Source organism: Symsagittifera roscoffensis, chromosome 2 (assembly GCF_963678635.1).
Source record: "Symsagittifera roscoffensis chromosome 2, txSymRosc1.1, whole genome shotgun sequence".
NCBI lineage: Eukaryota > Metazoa > Xenacoelomorpha > Acoela > Convolutidae > Symsagittifera > Symsagittifera roscoffensis.
In genome coordinates this window covers 10,921,254-10,943,448 of record NC_087063.1, presented here as the reverse complement: position 1 = coordinate 10,943,448, position 22,195 = coordinate 10,921,254, and the positions used below count along the sequence as shown (strand labels likewise).

The 22,195-nt window shown below is 35.6% G+C and overlaps 1 protein-coding gene across 1 annotated transcript in view; it reads right to left on the bottom strand.

Moving 5' to 3' along the window:
- Window positions 1-1,185: 1,185 nt before the first annotated feature.
- Window positions 1,186-22,195, bottom strand: part of LOC134839684 (neurogenic locus notch homolog protein 1-like) — a 156,576-nt gene continuing 135,566 nt past the window's right edge. The window contains exons 9-15 of the mRNA XM_063855306.1: window positions 21,456-21,631; window positions 17,476-17,617; window positions 16,636-16,964; window positions 4,051-4,469; window positions 2,637-2,808; window positions 2,126-2,275; window positions 1,186-1,226 (exon numbers count right to left, since the gene is read on the bottom strand). Of these exons, the coding sequence (XP_063711376.1) occupies window positions 1,186-1,226; window positions 2,126-2,275; window positions 2,637-2,808; window positions 4,051-4,469; window positions 16,636-16,964; window positions 17,476-17,617; window positions 21,456-21,631 (1,429 nt within the window). The remainder of the gene's footprint in view (window positions 1,227-2,125; window positions 2,276-2,636; window positions 2,809-4,050; window positions 4,470-16,635; window positions 16,965-17,475; window positions 17,618-21,455; window positions 21,632-22,195) is intronic.

Sequence of the window (22,195 nt, the reverse complement as noted above, 5' to 3'; positions counted from 1 at the left end):
TATAATCCATTAAAAAGGGATTATAATCCTTTATTTTTTATCATTATAATCCATTAAAAATGGATTATATTTCTTATATTTTTATGCCAATATAATCCCATAAAATCCATTGTAATCAATTATAATGGATTTTTTCGAGAGGTTAGTCAGGAAATTTACAACTTTTTTCAAAGTTATCGCATTTCCTGTTTAGTGCAGTTGCTTTACTGTAGGAGAGTGGGGGGAGGGGGTTTGGGCAAGTGCGGATGGGGGGCAAAGTGGCGGGGGGTTAACTCGAGTAGGTTTAGATTGCGAGTAGGCCGTGAGTAACGCAGAAATGTTGCAAGTTTTGCAAATGATTTTGCAAAAAAAATGTATAGATTATAATCCGTCATAATCAATTATAGTGGATTTTAAATGGATTATAATCCATTATAATGGATTTTATTAGATTGTGTTTTTAAGAAAATAATCAATTTCAATGACAATATAATCAATATCGTGGTCTAAATTTGCAACAATAATGGATTATAATGACAACATTTTAGACACCAATTTTCCATTATAATCGATTATTATCCATGGAACTCCGGTGAGGGTTGTTAAATAAACAAAGGAGAGGAGAACTGTCCTTTGAGGTAACCGGCAAATAAGATGACAGACGTTAAGATTTCTACCGTTTTTGATGTGACTTTAAGACGATGCTACAACTTAAGCCGCTTAAATTCGAACTGCTCATTTTACATGTATTAACTTTTATTTGTCGTCATTATGTCTTGTTGTTTTAAGGACCTCTCGTCTTATTTACCTAGTATGGTCCTTTAAATGCGGGACTCTATTGGCGTTTTATGCGACCTATTTTGCACTGAGTTAGCCTAAAGTATGGGGTTAGTTATGCAGAAAACTTGGCCCTGAATATTTTTAAAAAACTGGATTGAGCTATTTTGAATTTCTTCAAGCTTGCCGAAATTGCAATACTTTTCGGCTAGTTTTAGGGAGCGTTTGATAAACTTGTGTAGACACTTAGCTTGGAAAAATGCCAGCTCGAATTCAATTTTTTCATATGGTCAGAAAAGTTTGTTCAATTTGTGCACTTATTAGAGCAAATCGCACCGAACTTTATTATCATCATAGTTGATTTACAAGAGAAGCATAGGAATAAATACTTTGCCCATTGTTTTGATTTTTCTGTTGGCCTAAATCGAGTCAGTACGAAGAGTGACTCTTCATTAAATTCGCCTTCAAAGCTAAAATTTCAACTTGACTCAAAATAGGAACTATTTCAGAAATTTTTAAACTATTCGTCAAAGAACGACTGAAAGGGATATACTATGATATTTAATATGTTATATCACTCTACTCATGTAATATGATATAATACTCGACCCATATCACTCGACCCATTCAATATTAAATATCACTCGATCCACTTAATATGATTCATCCAATACGATATATCTCACGCGAACCGTCTCACTAAACGTATATTGAAATATGGTACACCCACATCCTATGAAATTCGCAAAATCTGAAATATGAAATAATAATTTAAAAAACTTAGCCCTTTGTTGATATTAGAGTCTAAATCCATTGGTGATGTATACTAGGGGCAACTTGTACAAGCATAAGTCAACCATCCGAAATCCGGCAGCCTAATTTGGCAAAGTTTGAGCCAGATTCCGACAATAAGTAACTTGAATGAATAAAAAAATACAAATATAGCTATTAATTCAAACGCCCGGGTCGCTAATCTATAGAATCCAATCCTGGAAACAGACCTGGCCAAGGAAAAAACCTTGTCACATTTTAGCAAGGGTTGTCTCTAACTGCTCAAGTGTATGGCACAAAGTTTCCCTTAGCTAGCTTATGAGGAGCGATGAAGAAGTGGCTAAGGTATCTGCCTCTCGGTCGAGAGGTCGGTGGCGCGAATCTCATCGTGATCCGTGATGGTTGCCATAGGGTGAAGCAACACGTCTCAACCCTTTTATCTTTCAGAAAAATTACCAAAAAACTTTAATGTAGTTTTTAACCAGGGGGGAAAAACAGTAGTTCTCAACAAAGAGCTGAACAACTTATAGTTTTGTTATTCCAAAAACGGTCTTGATATACACAGTAGCATGATAGCAAACAAGTAATAAAATCTTACGTAGACTTTCGCATCTGGGTCCGTGGTATGCGGGGGGACACACACACCGGAACGTCTCCTCGTCTTTGTTCCAGCCGAGAGACAGACACTGGCCCTGATGACTGCAGTGGTTCATCACACACTCCTTCGCACGCTCCCTGCACTCTGCACCTACAGAACACATCAAAATTAGATTCGCACACCCGTGCACTCGAGTTTGACATATCATTTTGTTGTAAATAATTTGAATTTTACTGTGAATGGAATCAAAATTAGAAACAATTTTCGTAATGAGTAGTATTAGAAAATTAGAAGAAAAAAAATGAGCAACCCTGGCATGCTTTCCTCTGCAGCAATATCGGTACGAGGATATAGGGTTCCATGTTGAGATTTTCAAATTTAACTAGATCCTCTATAAGTTAGTTTGAGGGTATTTACTTTGTGGTGCCTTTTTATGGGGGAATAAATGGAGATAAAAAATAAAAACAATGCGTGGAGTTGTTTTTGTGTATTTCTCACGCGTTCAACTCACCGCTGAATCCGTCTAGACAGTGGCATTTGGGGGTGGTGATTTTGGAGAAGGGGTTGTAGATGCGGACACAGTTGCCCCCGTTGAAGCAGTTGAGACGTCCCCCTCCCCCTCCCCCACCACAGGGGTCTTCCATCTCACATCGAGGTCCAAACCAGCCTGCCTCACACTCACACTACAACACAAAGTTTTTTAAAAATGCTTTCCAGATTTTTTGAAGCAAAAAAAATCAATATTGACCAAAGATTTTTCAGTAGATTTTCATAAAGTCGAAGAAATCATATAAGAATAGCATGATTAACATTTATTGATTAGAATTGATTTGTGTGGTATGCTTTTTAGAGATGTAAAATTGTAAATATTCGTGAACAATTTTGCTATCTTCGACCAAAAAACCAACTTTCAAATACTTGAATTATTGATTCAAAAGTGAAATGTTATCATGGAGCAAAACCATTGAATCTGTTCCGTTTAAAGGAAATGACTTTGCTGCATAAAGCACAGTGAAACACAGCAAGCCAACGTCAATATATGCTTTTGCAGCTACTCGTCAATGCCATAAACGAATTCCGGAACTCGATTCCGGAATCCTGAATCCGGTAGTTGAAAATTCCGGAATTTCCGACTCCAAAGTTCCGTCGAAATCATTTCCGGTTACATCTCTGATGCAGTTGTCCGTTTTATAGAACAGGATGATAAACAACCTGCTATACATTACAACCAAACATAGCCCGCCAAACTCATAAACTCTTCGAAAAAGTAGAGGAACTAATTTTTCGGGAATGTCCCACGTTTCGCCCCTCCTAAATCTAGTGGCACATTTCGCCCCTCACCCATTTCGCCCCTCACCCATTTCGCCCCTCACCCATTTCGCCCCTCACCCATTTCGCCCCTTATAACTTATAACACAGTAAATTTACCGCCGCTTTCTTAAAGTGCAATTTAAGGTGCGAAATGTGTGGGGGCGAAACGTGCCAGTAATTTATGAGGGGCGAAACGTGTGAGGGACGAAATGTGTGAATACCTTCCGGATATTCAAACTTTCTGGAAAAATTAAATTGGCTGGCTTGAAACTTTTACCCAATGGGCCTCTCAGAGTTGGAGAAACCAGCGAGGCCATCAGAGCTTTTTTTTTCACCCAGCTTTTCTCAATTGCGTTCTTCATTCTAATTTTGGATAGGAATTTGACATTTCGAACAATGACTCTTTTCCAGTCCCCCGACCCTCCCTCCCTCCCTTGTAAAATTATATATAAAAAAATTGTTTTACAGCTCTTTCGCAATTTGAATGTGAACATTTTTTTTGTCACTGACATGTTTTAGTGCAACTCACCACAGCAAAAATCATAGTGTTTAAGATAAAATTTAGTGAAAATGTATAATAGTAAAAAGCAAAAGGAAAAATGCGGAATTATTACCTCAGCTGTGTTGTCTCCCTTGTCAGATCGACACACACCCCTTCCATTGCAGATCGACTGGTCATTACAGGGGTTCATTTTCTCACACAAAATACCACTGTAGGTCCCATTTTTACAATTGCACTTTTTGCTCCCCCTCGCATCACAAGTGCCCCCGTTGAAACAGTCCGCATCCTTTGCACATTTTAATTCAAGTAGTCCCCCCTCCCCTCCCCCCGAGTTTCCCTGTCCCTGCCCCATCCATTCGTTCATGTTTTGGGGCACGCACGAGAGATGACCGGTTGTGGTGTTGAGACACTTGAAATCACGTGGACACACCCCATTTTGATCACGTGATACGACAGAAGGAAAGAGGCAGGGGTTGAACAGTTCACATCTCGTCCCGTAGTAGGGCAAAATACAATCGCACGTGAAGTAACCTAAAATTGAAGCTATATTGATTTGATATTCGATGAACTATTTTGGAAATTTGAGGAAAATAGAAAATTTTATTTTAAAGCAGCTTCCTATAAAAACAACACATTGCAATCTTTTATTTGTTGTCAAAACCAAAAGTAAACTTTCTCGACGGAAGCGGGTGGCATATTTTCTCGAAAGGTCGAAAGAAGTGATTTTCTCTAGGGGTTGGACTTTCAAAAAAATTGGTATCAGGGGGTCGAATTCAAGAAGGGCGTAAAAGTATTAGAAAAGAAATTAATATCCGTTAAATGCGCGCCCTTGAAAACACATAAGTGTCGTTCTTATGTTGTAGAGAAAATAATTTGCTTTGGCTTTGACAAAGTATTTACACCGCTGACAGCGGTTTTTTTGGAGAATGTAAACAAAAGCTCATGTTTTCGCTCATTCTTGGTACTATCGATTTTAATTAAAAGCAAATTTCATCAAAAAACAACAATAGCCGATAGCTGTTTAAGTAGCACAGATATTTCGACCATGCATGTTTTTTTCAAATTTAGTAACATAAGTCCTTAACTTTTTCGAAGTAAAAAACAGAAATTTTCATAAAAATTAGGCTCTTTGGTTGTAATCCCTCAGCCCGAAATAGGGACTGAATTGGTTAATAAGCGAGGAAAACAGTTTGGAATAGCTAAATAAAGCAAATCTCAACAAACAATTAGATTGGAAATTATAGTTAAAAATTGCAGTCTGAAATAAGGAAGAAAATCTAGACTAGCTTTTTTCGCAACTAGAACTTTTTTTTGTTGAAAACCCAACTCACGAACAATAAAATTTGAATATGATACCGCAGTTGACTCTTCCTTCAATGTTTCACGAGATACCTGATACATATTCGGAAAAAACACCATATGCCATAGCTCCTTTCCACTTCATGATGTGGTCATAATTATCTAAAATAACTGACACTTTTTACCTTTTTTATAAGAAAAACCGACGATCTAAGAAAAAGTGTGTACTAAAGTCAATTTCAAGGTTCGTTTTTCCATTAAACTTCGTTTTTTTTGAGAAATTGGCACCTTTAATTGGTACCTGTAATATACCTTAAAACAAAACATTATCTTTAGGCTGCAGAAAATGGATAAAAACTCATATTAAACTGAAGATAAGCGTATATGTCCCAATACTTGGCCACTTTTCCCACTGAGATTGAAAAGAAAAAAATAAATTTAAATAGCTGAACTTTAATTGTTGGGTGGCTATCGATTTCAGAGTTTTTGATGGACATTTTTCATTCAAAAGTCATACAGTGACGAGCTGAGTTCAAAACAAAAATAGATTGAATTTACTTTCCCAATAGTCTGATTTTTCAAAAAAGTTCCTAAGAGTTTCACACTTAAGATGTCAAAAGTCAATAACATTGGGAACTGTGAAAACCATTGCAAAGTCTTCGTATATCGTACATCGAAAAATCTGAATTCGAAGTCCTAAAGAGATGAAAATTGTGCCATGTGGAAGCAGAAGGGAGAAAACATCGAGTTTGTTTACAAAACCAGACTGCTCGTATCAGGGCGAAGCCCTGAATGTTCAAACTACCTTTTAAAGTCTGTGGAGCAGCAATAAAATAAAAAAAAATAGATGTAATAAAATAAAATGAAATTTTTTTTCTAAGACTTATTAAGTACGAAAGGATAGATTTCGCTCCTTTTAACAAATAAATTACGGCAAATAAGCGTCTTTCAACCAATTTGGAACAATTTCTAAGAAGGATTGAATCTCCGCTTACGCGTTAAAAGTGCGAAATATATCGCGCGTTAATTGTCCCAAAATGACAATCATTAAACCCCCATAACCTTACGAAAACCGATCACATTTGAAACATCTTTTTAAATTTAAGCTCAGGATAACAAAACCTTTCGAACGATAAAAAAAATCCGTCAAAAACGGCTGGCTAAAAAGTCGAAATTTGTCTGAAAAAAAAACAGCACAAATATTCCGTTACTTTCGTTACGAAAGTCGGAACAATAATTGAACAGATAGACTTATTATTGCATTCATTATATCCGTTTATCTACGACAAGGAATGGGTTTAATGATAAAGTATAAGCGGGTTTAATAAATTCACAATGAAGTTAACAGTGGAAACTATTTAAGACAATCAAACGTGTCCTATAATTTCTGTGGTGTGGTACGCAAACTATAACTTGTTGTTCCGACTTTCATAACGAAAGTAACGGAGTATTTGTGCTCGAGGTGGGTTTTTTCTTCAAATTTTGACTTTTTGACTATATACTTTTGACGTTTTTTTTTGTGTCATTCGAAAGGTATTGTTGTCATGAGCTTAAATTTAAAAAGATATTTCACCTGTGATCATTTTTTGTAAAGTTATGGGGGTCTAAAGTTTGCCATTTTGGCCAATTTGGGACAATTAACGCGCAATATATTTCGCGCTATTAACGCGTAAGCGGACATTTAATCCGTTTTAGAAATCATTCCAAATTGATTGAAGGAAGCTTATTTGCCATAATTGATTTGTTAAGAGGAGCGAAATTCATACTTTTGTACTTTATATGGCGTGAGGGGAGATTATTTCAAAGTTTTTCATTTGTTTAACCTATTACATTCATTCTTTAAGTGTTATTACTGCTCCATAGACTTTAAAAGGCAGTCGGAACATTTAGGGCTTCGCCCTGATACAAGCAGTTTTGTTAAAGCTTGATAATGACTGTAGAGGAGGAAATCAAAAAAACTGTGCAAATTTCTAAGAGTTTATAACCGAGTTGACTTTTTCCTTGCCAAATGAAACTCAAATGAGTGAAATGACTGGCTGAATCAATTGATGTTGTTAATGCTAGTTTCAATTAATAGCATGGATAGCCGGATGCTGCGCAAGTAGTACATAACGTTCCGACCCCATTGATAAAAATTCCAAAATAGAGTTTTTCTTTTTTCTTCAAATAAGTGCCGTTTCTAGTGCTGATGTGATGCGAGATCTATACGAAAGTCTACTGTCCAATTTTGTTTGAATTTTTTTTTGCCAAGGAAGCGCTAAATGAAGATTCCAAAACTAAACTTATACTTTATGGTACCTGAGTTTGTGTGAAAAAAAAAACAAAAAGAAAAAGCAACTAAAACAGATACAAATACAAAGTTCCTCTACGTTATACTTCCCAGTATCATACTTACACAGAGTCATGTTTTTATTGCAAAAATATGGAGAAAAAATAAAATTTGTTGCCATTATATCAGTATAAATTTTTTGAGATTTTTTGGAGAACAAATAATGGATTATATTCAGGTTATATGGAGGAAAGTTTTTTTATCATAGAGAAAAAAAACAACTTATAAATCAAATCTGAATAACTGACAAAAAAAAGTATTTTAATGAATTTATTTGACCATTTAAAATGATATTTTCGTCTTCGAAAATAAAATTGCCATATAATTGGTTGCTAGAGGGATGAATATATTTTTGAACATAAAATCGCCAAATAATTGATTATCAACGGCAAAACTTCGGCACGGGCAAGTAGGTGTGCATTATATGAGCGGTAAGAACTAACTTGCGCTAGAATTTTTATTTCATTTAGGCTAAAATTTTATTTAGGCAAGCTAACTGTCTCATTACGCCCCTGCAGGACAAAAACTATATCAATTAGTGTCTGATATTGATTGTGATATGGAAGAGAAACTCGAAGGAAGCAATCGAACCTTACTATTGATTTCTAACAAAATTATATTTCTTTCAGGGATTTAGGGGGGAGGGTAGACGCCCCTTCCCCCCCCCCCCCTCAGGGATTCGAACCCCTGCCGACCCAAAGGGTCCCCTTTTTTATTTTTATTTTGAGATATCCATTTTTGGTGAGGGATCCTAAAAATTTTCTAAAGGTGCCTTTGGCGCCAATATATACTAGTTTTGAGGGGGGAGCGCGCGCCAAAAAAAAACGCGACGTTTTGGTCTAAATTGTCCAAAAAATCCTAAACACGCTGCTTTTTTTGGCCTTTTTCTGTGCAGCGATGCGAAAAAAGGGCCAGGCCAAAACAGGGTCGTTTTAGTGCTTTGGAAGAGCTCGGAAAGTCAATTTGGTCGGCCTAAAAAAATAAGGTCGACAAAATTTTCGATTTTTTTTTTGAAAATCCGCCCCCCTCGAGAAAATCCTAAATTCGCCCCTGATTTCTTTCGTTGAAAAAATTGAATTAAGAGTAAGGACTTGTCGGATTATTCAGCTCTTCGCTGTGTCTCGAGCCGTTTTTTTTCACATGGTTGTCATCAGAAAATTCCAACTAAAGGTTCCATTCTGAGCCCCCAAAAATACACATCTTTTTTGAAGCAGTACTAAGCTGACTAAAATTGCATGTTAATATCAATCGATTAAAGCTTTATGAATTAGTTATTTGTTCCTCGTTATAGCTAGAATACTACGCAGTTTATGAATACACCCACGTTTGTTTCAAAAACGAATAAAGTAACCTTGGAGTTTTTTTCTGCCACGGTAACTGTTAATTCTGTTAACCTTATTTGTTCTAAAAGGTATTTAAAAAGTTACAACACAAATCTGATGGATTTAAATGCACGCAATTAGTTGTTTTATACCAATTTTGTTGATGAAGCGCATGTTTCATATCCTACAGTTCAGTTTGCAATTTCAATCGCAGCTATAACTGAGCAGAAAATTAAGCGCTGAAGGTGGAATAATCGGCTTTTCTTTTGAAAGGGTGGGGCTTTTGGTGTTTAGAGAGATGAGAATCAGTCATTAGGGCGAAAAGAAGAGAACGATTGAGATGAGAAGATTGAGATTGGAAAAAGAGCGCAAAAAAGAAGGAATACAAAGAGCACGTATTAGTCTCAGATGACAATCCAATGTCTAATTCCCAAAACCGAATCGAGCTGCACCCCTCTCCTCTTTTAAGCCTTTCCGCCTCCCTGCATTTGCCTCAATTGGAACAGTGCTTTGTTCACTCATCTTTGCATCTTTTCACGCTCAACTCCATAATCCAAAAATAAACACACTCATTAGGCAGTCGAGGGGAGGCAGATACATGTATGGTCATCAACAATAAATATTTTTTGCGCTGTCCAGAAAGGCCCATAATTCAAAAGTGACCACTGAACGACATAAAAATCAATTCTGAATAGCGAATCAAGTATAAGCGAATCAAGAATAAGTCGATTGCATATAAGCAAATTTGGGGCGTAGCTGCTTCAAAAGGGAAAACTCCCACCACCTGTTTTTTTTTAAATTACATCCTTAGCCACAGAGATATTTATTAGGGAGCACTCTTGTTTTTTTTCTGTTGAATTTAAAATCACATATTTTGCAAGATAGTTTTTAATTGAAGAAAATTGCAAAAATTTTAAGACGATAAAATATCAGAACTAATGTTTTCCTTGATTATGTTGAACTTCCTACAAAAAAACATACGCTGCCTCTGCAAAGAGAATGGTGGCATCCTGTTTCTTCAATTGTACCCTGGATCTTGAACCCTTGACGTTTGAACAGATTCCAATTCTTGAATGAACCTTTGAAGTTTGGCAAGGTAGTTTTTGGGAAAAGTCATAGAACTTCCAAAAACAGAAAAATGGAACAGATCCGAGAGCAATTACTTTTTTTAAACAAAAATCAAGTCGGAGCCTCTTGTTTTTAGAGAACTGGTTTATCGATGAAACACTAAAATTAAGAATTCGCAGAATAGTTTCCCAAAACAATTAACTTCCGAAAAGCTGTCAAATTTTCGAAAATAAGAAACTTTTCCAAAAAACTAAGACAAGCAGGATGGCTTCCCAAAGTCTGTTGTTTGATTAATCTATTGATATCGATTTTGGTAGGATAGTAACATAAAAATTAAAAAATCTATAAAATGGCCAGAAATTCAGAAATTTGAGTTTATTGAGAGCGAAAACTTCTTGTGTAAAACTGATTTTTCTACTTGAATTCAAGATCTAAGATTCAAGAATGTAATTCTTAGGAAAAGTATCAAAAAAACTGTTATAAAGTCAACGGTTTGATTTTGTAGAGGCAGTAGCGGATTTAGCGGCAGTAGTGTTTTTTTAGATCGCTTACTCGGTTTCTTATTTTCATATTTTCTCCGATACCGCTGAATATTGCTACAACGATCTCTAATGGCGCTGGAGAGTTAAGATAACTAACGGAATTGTGGTGTTCCGCTGTATAGTTTTTTTGGCACGCAAGCTCAGGCACCACAAATCAAAAAACTTGGTACGGAAACCAGGTACTCCTGTTCTGATTTCAAAAACAATTTTTTTTTATTTTGAAGGTTCGTTTTTGTTGAAGACAATGATTTTTTTGTAATTGAGTTTATATCAGAACTATCATCTTTTTGGTACGTCATTTTTCACCAGGTTTTGCTCATGTTCAGCAGAGTGCCGATGGAAATGTCGACACAACCCCCCCCCCCCCTCCCCACCCCCGGCACTAGGCAATTCTGGTTGCCAAATTTTTCCGCTTTGGTATAACTTTGCGACATCCATTTTTGCCTTACCAGCCTCGAAATGTTTCTAAAGGTGCCCCCCTCATGGATTCTACCCCCTGCCGACACAAGGGTCCCCCTTTGTACTATTTTGAGATATCTATTTTCAGTGAGGTACCCTAAAATTTTCTAAAGGCGCCTTTGGCGCCAATTTATTCTAGTTTTGAGGGGATGCGCACGCCGAAAAAACTTGATTTTTTGGTCGAAATTTTCCATAAAGTGCCTAAAAACGCCTTTTCTGGCCTTTCACAAAAATTTGTCAGCGGCGCAGAAAATTTGGTCAAATTAGTGTCTTTATAGTGGTTTGGGAGAGCTCAGAAAATCAATTTAGTCGACCAAAAAAAAAAAGTTTTTTTTTTTTCGAAAATCCGCCATCCCCCCTCGAGAAATTCCTAGATCCGTGCCTGTTCAGAGGTAAATTTTAGCTCCAATCGTTAAACGATGCTCATTTTTCAGTACCTTGACTTCTTGTTTCAAATCAAGCAAATGCACAACTTTTTTGTTGGCTTTGTGACGCAAATATTTAAAATGCCCTGCTAAACCGATGCACTTGTTTGTCAGTTTATTTTTGTTCAAAATATTTTGATACGCATTAGGAAACTGAGAACAAAAATAGAATTAAAATCATCAGAAAATATTTTAAAAAACTGTGTTTTTGCTAAGTTAGAACAGGGTGGATACTTGATGGGTGAGTAAAGGAAGCTGGTTGGGGAAATATTTGTTGGAGAAATGATGAAAAAAACTCTGGTTACGGAAAAACGTTCCGAGGAATGTTGATACCAGGCAAAAGTTTTCAAGATGTGTTATTTGCCATGGGAAAATTTATTGTGCAAGCGAAACTCACGGAATCCATAAACTTGTTTGGTTTTAATTTGGCTCAAGGTCTAACCTTGATAAACCGCATGGATTAGTTTCTATAATATATCTTTAAACTTTGGTCTGAAATTGTTCATGGTTTTCGCAGTTTCAGTGGTTTTGATGTTTGAATAGTTTGATATTGGAATCTGTGCACAGTTTCTTGTTCCTCCAACGAGCTATACCTTTCCATAATTAACAAGAAGTATTTTTCACACGAAATGAAAGGTAGTCTCATTTCCAACCCAGTATCACAATTTTAAAAAAAAAACATTTTTGAGGTGATTTTTTTTTGCATGAAGTTGTATAGCCTTTAAAAAAGGGCTAATTTGATCAAATATGCCAAAAAACTGATGCGCGTGTAATTTCCATTGTTTTTTTTCTGTAGGCAGCGAAATAATCTTTCTCAGAATTCAAAACATATGAAATACTTTTTGAAATTAAAAAACTTGTGATAGGGAGGATATACAGGTAATACTTTTTTATTTTTAATTCCAAATTGATCAAAAACATGGCATGCAGACTAATAGCCAACCCAGTCTTACAATTTAAAAAAAAGTTTTTGAGGTGATTTTTTTGCATGAAGTTGCATAGCCTTTAAAAAAGTGCTACTTTGATCAAATATGCCAAAAAATTGATGCGCGTGTAATTTCCATTGTTTTATTCTTCTGTGGGCAGAGAAATAATCTTTCTCAGAATTCAAAACATATGAAATATATATTTAAAAAAAAATACATGTAATAGGGGGAGATATACATGTAATACTTTTATTTTTAATTCCAAATTGATCAAAAAAATGGCATGCAGACTAATTAGACAACTTCAACCAAATTTGGGCTGACTGTCTAACCTTTTTATATTTCTTGATACATCTTGATATGGAAGCTTTTGTGAAATCGGGGAAAAACAAGCATGAAAGAAAAACTAAGTGAGACACATTAAAGGAGATCAAAATATTCAAGGCTTCGCCCTGATACGAGCAGCCGTGTAATATTTTTTGAGTTAGTAAGTGTTCGTAAGAGTAGTAAAAAGCCAAGTAGTTCAATGGCTTATGACAGATGATGAAGACGGCAATTTTTTATATATATGAAATATGCTAGCGTTGTCTCGTATCAACTATTTTATTTCTGAGCTAATCTAAAAAAAAAGAACTATTCATGTCATTTTTGTGTCATCAATTATAATTTTGTTAGCTTTTAGCAAATCTAAGTTTTTTACAGAGATCAAACGAAGGAAACATACGTCAGATTAAAAAACGTCATGATAGACTCACTGCCTGCCCATAAAAGGAAGCGCAAACAATAAAGAAATGAATAATTACTAACACGAGTAGAAAAGTTTTAAAAATACCTAGCTTCTATTTTTGATTGATTAGAGAAAATTCAATGGTAATAAATTATTGAAATAAGCTGACGCAATGATTTCCGTTTTTTAAAGTTGAGATTAAAATACAAGAGTTCACTGTAATGAGAAAAAACGAAACAAGTTAACGTTTAGGCCAGAATTTCTTAAAATCTTTTTATTAAAAATAGAATTTAGTTGTTCTCATTTCAAGTAAGGAGGTCAGTGAAAACTTTTTTGTTCTGATCATAAATTCTGAGGGTGCTTTTTGGAATGGCAAGTATGAATCGGCAAGGGTCAATCAGACAAGGATCTTTGTGCTCGGGTGATCTGTTTACTATGGAACGAAACGCCGTACGGAGTTTTCTATCATGTCGAAACATTTCGATTGTGATTCGAGTACAAGGAAAAAAAATATCGCAAAAGTGTCAAATAAAACAGATTTGAGCCTTTTGCATTTCTAATTACTCCATTTCACTTTTGAAGCTTTCGCAAATAAAATTTACAAAAAATTATTTGCTGAAATTCAAACCGTTATTATTATTTTTTAATTTTCCTTGTCAACTGGTCCACACTAATAAAAATCTCTTCGGCTCCTAAACATCATCCGCCTACTTCTATGTTAGTCGGGTAATTTTCATACTATGTCTTGGGGTCTTTGGGGCAGAACAGTTTTCCGTAGTTTTTTGGACTGATCTCTGTGTGAGATAAGGTGGTAAAACAAACTCATGTTGCAGCGAGGGCTCATTCGCTTATTGGTTTTCATGGGTAGGGGCATACTTGATCTGATGGTTTATCGAACCAAAAATTAGCCAACGGTATGAAAACATCGAAAATTGAAGTTTTGATCCTAACACTGAAAGTGGGGGAAAATATTTGTCTTCGTGTGGGTTTTTATTGATATATGATTTGAAAGCTCTTTGAGTAGTGCTTTGTACGATCGTACAAAAATTCCAAAAAATTTTCACAGTGTCGAGAAAAACTACACACGTGTCAAAACGCACGTGTCAAAACATTACACATCCAAAAAAACACATCCAAATTTTCCAAAAAAGCAGTGAATTATCATCGCAACATATCGAACTACATCAATTAAAACAGTTTTCAAAAAGACAATGTTATTTACTTTAGCAAGCAGATCCAGTCATTCAGCTAAGTAATTTTTTAAGTTTTGGATATGACTTCAAATGTCTCATGTAGACATGTATGATTGTTAATCAACGTTGCGCACACCATTAAAAGAGCTGTCAACCTCCCTCTCTCTCAGCTCCTGTGATATACTTTGGATTAGGTACGGTTACTGTCCCCCAAAACCCTTCACTGTCGCCTATTAGTTCTTTTGTCCCTCAAATACTAACTCACGATGCTTTTAGAGAATTAGACTGGGACATTATGGCGCCCAAGTTTCCCGAGCCAACACCTTTTATCAGCCTTTCCTTGTTTAGATGCGTTTCTTATTGTTGTTGATGCATCCTTTTAAACAAAAAATTTGTCAATTTTGTTATGTTCCTCATCGGTTTTTTTAATTACTCCCATTTTTTAATACGTCAATTTACTTGAAACTTTTTCTGCTTTAAACTGTCAATTTAGCCTAAAGCATGCCTGACAAACGTAGAAAGAAAACGAATGCACCTAAAACTACTGTACAAAACACGAGAAACAACGCTTTGGATTGCACTAACGAAAACAAATTGCTAGTAATTGAACACGAAACAGCCTCATTATGATCTACATTATTCGAATTTGATGCAAGCCATGATACCATCGAAGTAATTACCAGTTATATAAACAATTTTGACGCGACAATTTATTCCATGAAGACGAGACTCTTACGCTCATGAACGCTGGAACCTATGAAACAAAACAGATCTTACTAGCTCGTCTAAAAACTCAGATGATTAAAAACAGAAAGGCGCAGATAGAATACAAAAGAAACGACAAGTCTTTTCAAGTAACCTTTTCAACTTCCTCGCTTTCGTCTGGACTGAACAGCAATGTGTCTACGACCGCTACAATTCGCAACGCCTCAAACACTGAACCGACATGTCAAGCCGCTGCAACAACATTTACAGTGAACCAAGAGAACAGCATCAACGCCGAATAAATCCATAGCAAGCAGTGCACACAACAGCAAGTGTAACATTTTCCCAGAGCATGAATGCCAACCTCACCCGCAGTCAACACAAAGACTGCATCATTGACCAAATTTTACGATGAGCCACTTCATGTCCCCCAGCATGCCGGATATCACTTTTCGCCTTCCCCACAGCTCGCTAATAATAACTCAAGACCACGGCAGCTAGTTTCAGGATACCGCATCAATAGCGCAACCCAATGTCGACATGTCAGAAAGTTTGACTCGTCATTCGCGCACCCCAAAAGCTCAACTTCACTGAACTCAGCACGATCTCAACTTCGGAAATCACCTCCAATTTGACAGGAGACAGACGGAAGCACGACCTCAACATCGGAACTCATATCCAATTTGACAATAGACAGACAAATTGGTCAAATTGGCTTTCCAGCGAATAAACCGACCGGCTTAAAAATAGGCTTATGATAGTTCAATTCAATTTATTTTATTCAGTTTAATTCAATTTAAATCTTAAAGATTCAGCCTCACTCAAGTAAAATCAGTTTTCAGCATTTCCTTTAATGCCTTCTTGAAAATTTATTTAAGAAATCAAAGCAGTTTTCTTCATATTTGTTAAAATTTTTTCGCGGAAAATTGTTCTCCAATATATCTCTTTTATTATTAGTATAAGATATGTCTAAGCTCTAAGCTTTCTTTCGTTTCGTCTCATCGAACCAAGAATAAAAATAACATCATTTGGAGAAAAAAAACTTTGTTTAGTCTCTTATTATTGTGATCGGAGCTTTCTATGATTTTTGCACAGTAACTGTCAATCCTTGCTTTAATTTCAATTTTAATGGTTTCATAACTGTCATAAAAGTTAATCCAATTATTATGTAACTGCTCATTGATTTTGATTGTTAAAAGGTAGGCGGTTTATACTTCGAATAATTATTGGTTTGTTTTTTTTTCGATTGTTTTTTTTTCACACTCCGAATACACATTTGGATTGCCGATATAACTTATTCGATATAACTAAAGAAATAAAGATCCAAAAGCCCACTTTACAATTTAACTCAGCAACAAAACTGTTTGCGAAAAAAACTCGAGTCTGATTCGTTGATAACAACAACTCAAAAATTCGTTCACACCTTCTCTTCTACTTCTTTGGAGGAGCTACCCTAGTTGACGACGATGGACTATTTTGCACATTCTTGCAAGATTCTTACAAGATAGCCCATCCTCGTCAACTACGGTACACAATGATCTTACGGTAATATTAAAATGATCTTAAGGTTAAAACACGGTATTAAATTAAGTTAAAACATTTCATCCACGCGGGAAGAAAGAAATGCAGCTATTTACGGAGAACAATAGTTTCGCCTGGTTAAAAACTACATTTCTCACTCATTTCACTGGGCTGCGCTTACCCATTTTGTCATCCTGAAGAACGCAACTGCCTCCATTGAAGCAGGGTTGAGCATGACAGGGATCAAACTTCTCACAATTGGTGCCGTGGTATCCGTGATCACACTCACACCTGTAGCTGTTATCACCTGTGGGCGTGCACTCACTTGAATGTTTGCACGGTCTAATCACTTCGCACGCATTGAAGTTCTCACAGTGTGCACCGTAATAGTCGTCGTCACAGATGCACATGTTGTCTTTGCATGTTCCATGGCCGGTGCAGAAAGTGACGTTCTTGCACTGGTTAATGTTCTCACAGTTCTGACCGTCAAACGTACCCGGACATTTGCACCTATGAGTCATTTTGATCACAACTTCAGTTTTTTTTGTATTGTTTTTTAGGTCAGCCGTTTTGAAGTTTTTGAGCTCTACCGAAACTTATGGGTAAAAAATCTTTTTGAGCAATTTTTAGAATTGCTTGACAAAAATTTTTGTTTTTGGTGCCCTCTTTCTTCAAAATTGTTATAATGGCGGCAAAATTTTTTTGTTTTGGTCATGCCAAAAAATAGTACCAAATTGAAGCCTTTGGGAGTAAAACTGGCAACCAGAATTGAGGGATGTAGAACCATTCTTCTGTCTCTGGTTAAGCATTACTTGATTTTATTTTCAAATAAAATTTTTGTGCCAGTAAATTTTTTATGAAAGTTGCTTCATACTCGTGAGCGACAATCACGAATCATGATGAGTCTCGAACCACAGACCTTTCGATTGAAAGGCGGAGACTTCGCAACTTCACCACCACAGCCATGTCTTACAGAAAATCATCATCAGGTACAAAGTAAAAGAAGCAAAATGACTGTTACCTGTAGCCTAGTGCACTGTTGGTGTCGTTGAAGCACTGCCCTGAGTTCCTGCACGGTTTGTGGATGCACTCATTGCTGTATTGACACCTGTTGCCCCAATTACCTGACTGCGCCTCACACTCGCACTCGAAACTCCCGTTGCCTGCAAACAGGTTGAGATCATTCATCACCAAGGTAAAAGACCAGTATACAAGCCGCACAAATCCTTACGGAAAAGCGCAGTGGTGCCCCGAACTAAGAATTACAAGAAACTTTTTTGATTGTTTCTTCTTTGCCCTGTGGCGTCAATAATAGCGCGCAACATGAACACATAATCGCGGGCTTAGATCAAAAAAGAGAAAAAAAATCAACCAAAACGAACTCTTCAAAACAGGGGTTTATATATGTTTGTCTTTGGGAGAAATTTACAAAACTTTTGGAAGTTTTTAGAAAAACCTTACTTTTCCAATGGTTTCTGCGCTACAAGTAAACTTTTGAAAACTTTGGTCATTTTTGTGTTCAGTTTTGACCAAAAAAGTTCCGTTTTTTTTCTACTCAAAATTAGCGTTTAATGCAAATTTCGAAAGTTTTATGATTTAACACGCAAAATTGGCTGTTGTTAATTACTATCAAATAGGAGACTTTTGGATGCGGTCTTGGGTTCAAATCCCTGAGGAAAAGATGGCGCCTGTTTTTCCTAATTTCGTCCTGGTTCTTTCATAGAATTTCTGAGTGTGTTCAGAAAGCATCATCTTCTCAAAAATTTGACCCTCACATTTGGCAAAGCAAACAAAATGACCCTTCTGCGTGGTCATGGAACCAAATTTCTCACATTCTTTTGAACTTTAATTACTTGCGGAGGTTTTCTAGTAGATGGTTGAATCAATGTTGATTTAACAGAAGACGATTCTACCTTGGTGTTCTTGGAATGCAAATTTTGCAAAAAAATTTTTAAAAAATCTTGAAAAAAATTCTTTGTTCTTGCTTTTTTCTTGCAAGATTTTTGCAAGAATTGCATTTAGTTTTGAAGTTTTTTGCGAGATTTGCAGTCCATTTGCAAGAATTAAGCAAGATTTTGCATAATAGTACAATCGGTGTTTTTTTTGCTATTTTGGTAAATTTTCTGGTTTTTTTTTCATCTTCTGCAAGTCTCTAGCGTATAGCTAGCAAAATCTAACAGCGAGGATTGCTGGTTAAAATTTAACCTAAGGCGAAACAAAAAACAAATGCAAGCGAAAGTCCCTAAAAGTATATGCAACAATTTTTAAAAACAATTTTCAAAATAGTTAATTTGGAGTTAAAGTTTAAAAAACATTGGTTTAAGTAATCAGAAAGTTTTCTACCGCTAAATAATCCTAATTTGAAAAATTATTATGATCAAACAAGGCAAAAAAATGAGTATTTAAAGTTTTTTGGAAATACATTAAGTTTAAATCGTCAGTGAACGTTTTATTTTCTAGAGAAAGCAAAATTTGCCAGCAACTTGCAAAATACTAGCTGGATTTGCATTACGATTTAAGAGTACAAATTTTGAAAGATTTGAATTTCTTTTCAAAAATCTTGCAAGACTTGCACTCAAAGTAAACTAGGCTAGCTGTTGTGTTTTCATTCAAATGGCTATTTGAGTAAATAAAAAAATTTTGTTAGTGACTGTTTGACCAAACTGGGTACTTACTTGAAGCATGATTATTTATTGTTCCGACTTTCGATACGAAAGTAACGGAATATTTGTGCTTGGTGTGCGTTTTTTTTTCTTCAGACAATTTCGACTTTTAATGGAATTTTTATACATCATTCGAAATCTATTGTTGTCCTAAGCTTAAATTTGAAATGATATTTTACCAGTGATCATTTTTCGTAAAGTTATGGGGATGTAAATATTGCCATTTTGGCCAATTTGGGACAATTAACGCGCAATATATTTCACGCTATTATTGCGCAAGTGGATATGTAATTTGTCTTAGAAACCTTTCCCCATTGGTTGAATGAAGTTTATTTGCCAAAATTGATTTGTTACATGGAGCGAAATCTGTTTTTTCGTACTTTATATGGCGTGTGGGGGGATGGTTTTCATAAAAATTGTGGGAGGATGATTTTTCAGTCTTGTTAGTTTTGTTTGTTTTTGATCCGACTTTCGACGAAAACGGAATATTTATGCTGAAAATATATCCTTTTGTTCTTTATATGGCATGTGGGGGATAATTTTCATAAAAATTTTCAAATTTTAGAAGAAAAAAAATTTTCATTTTATTTTATTACACTAATTTTTTTTGTTATTTATTACTGCTTCGCCCTGATACGAGCAGTCTTGCTTGAATTTTGATTGAGGTAATAGCAGTATGTCATGCTTCAATTTCTGTAAATTATGTCTCAATTGAAGCTCTAAATCCTGAATTTCATCGTTAGTTTATTTAAAATTTTTCGTTTTTTAATTTGCTTTTTGTGTTTTCACTTTCATAAAGTACAAATCTGGTCTAAGAAAATTGTATTTCATAGAAGTTATCTGGCTAAATCCAACTGTTTTCCAAACGATAATGAAAACTTTCAGGGGCATTTTCGAAGAAAAAAAATTCGATTAAGCAGGATGGTTCATAAATTTTCAAAAACTAAAATTTTTTATGAAACTATATTGAAACGATTTCATTTTCTTAAGGAAGCCAATAAATAGTCAATAAATGACTGGAAGAAACTATATTTTTATGGCGTAGGGTGAGTGTTTTCCTCCCAATTTTAAAATCATAACGGACGTTAGTCTTGTATCCTTCTAAAAAACTACTCAGCGCAAATCTAATTTGATTTTTTTTAATTATAGCAAATATTGTTGCCTTTGCTAAACAATAATCTCAAATTAGAAATAAATGTTTTTCTTTAAGCACTAATTAATTTTTTAATACGTGTTTCATTAAAACTTATTAGCGCAGACTACCGTTTTTGCCCAGTTATTGTCCCAGTAATTTTGAACTATCATTTTGTTTGAAGCGTTGATGAACCTTTGGCTATCTAATTCCTGAAATTTCATTGGAGCCATTTACTCGTAACCAGTCATTTTCGCCCCTAAACACTTTCACCGCCTAAAACCCAGTCGTTTCCGCCCCAGTCATTTTCACCCCAGTAATTTTCGCCCCAGTAATTATTGCCTCAAAACTATTCCCTTTCTTTCGCTTTGATATACATTATCAATCATACGGGATTTTTTTTTACCATTGTCCCTATCATTCGCTTTGATATACATTATCAAACATAAGGGTTGTTTTACAATTTTCTCTTTTATTCGCTTTGACATTCATGAACAAACAAACGGAATATTTAATTCGAAGCGACTTATGATTAATTAAAGTTGAATGGTTTTAATTAGGTTTAATTTTGTGCATAGTCATTGGGGTGGAACTGACTGCGTTTGCGGCTGGAATGACAGAAGTGGAAATGACTGGGATTTTGGGGCGGAAATGACTGGGAGCGCCAGTTACTGTCTTGGGGGGCGTAGCAATTAGCATGTCTGCCTATTAGCATGCGTTACTTGCTTTAACTGGGTTTGCTTTCAGATGAAAAACAAATTAGCCTAAAATTACAAATGTTTTCAAAAACCGTTGACAAGGTAGACTAGTTAAAATTTCACTTTCGCCTTATTAAAGTTTTGGCTAATTACATTTGAAAGCAATTACATTCAAAAAAGCAAATTTGAAAGAAAAAAAATGTAAAATAGCGAATTTACAAGTTACACTCTTTTACATGGGCATGCTAATCGACACTTGCTAATAGGCTGGTCCCCTAACGTTTCGCTTTGAGTATTAATTATAATTTTGATAACTGATTGCTGGAAATTTATGCTTGTTGACATTTTCGACTCCGGAAAACAGAAGTATTGAATTTCCGATCATCGTATTTGGGCTTCGTTTTCTGTAACGATTAATCATTAATGAATAATGATTAATCGTTACAGAAAACAAAGCCCCAATACGACGTGTTGAAACCTATTTTGCTAATATTATTGTTGAGTTTACCGTTACTGATGCAGTTGGCATTGTTCTGGCATGGCTGGTCGAGCACACAGGGATCCTGTAGCTCGCAGTGGACTCCGAAGTAGCCCCCCTTGCACACACAGATGAAGCCATCTTTCACACTCTTGTCGCTTTTGCACACCCCTCTGTCCCCACAAGGCTCAGAGGCGCAATTGTCTCTACAGTGAAATATAACTGATCTTGTTAACTACCCCCTCTTCCAATGAAAAATTACTAAGTGAGGGGAGGGGGTTAGTTGTTATAAAAAACAAAAAGTCGTCCTCCTTTGTAAAATGGGTAAAACGATCTCATATAATTGGTTGAAGCCAAAGCATCAAAGTTTTAAAATTGACCTTTAAAAGTAAGCGTTTGCCCCCCCCCCCCCCCCGGCCCTCGAACTCTTTTGCTCCATGATTTACACCCATTAAATTGTTGTTTTTTTTCTCATGATGCTTTGTTTATTTAAGCTTAGTCATGCTGAGACATTCGCATGAAAGGAAATTTTTCCAAAACTTTCATTTAAAAACCCCTAAAATTACCAAACTGATGTTTTTGTTAGGGATTTAAAAATTGCAATGCCTAAGCTCACTGCTAAAAATATATAAAAAATATATCATGAATAAGTCTTAATTACTTTTCGCTGTAATGATCTGAGCAATCCCTGTGATTATAGATTTTCCCATTATTACTCCTACAGATATATGACCTCATTGTCAATCTTTTTTGATTATTTTGTTCACGAG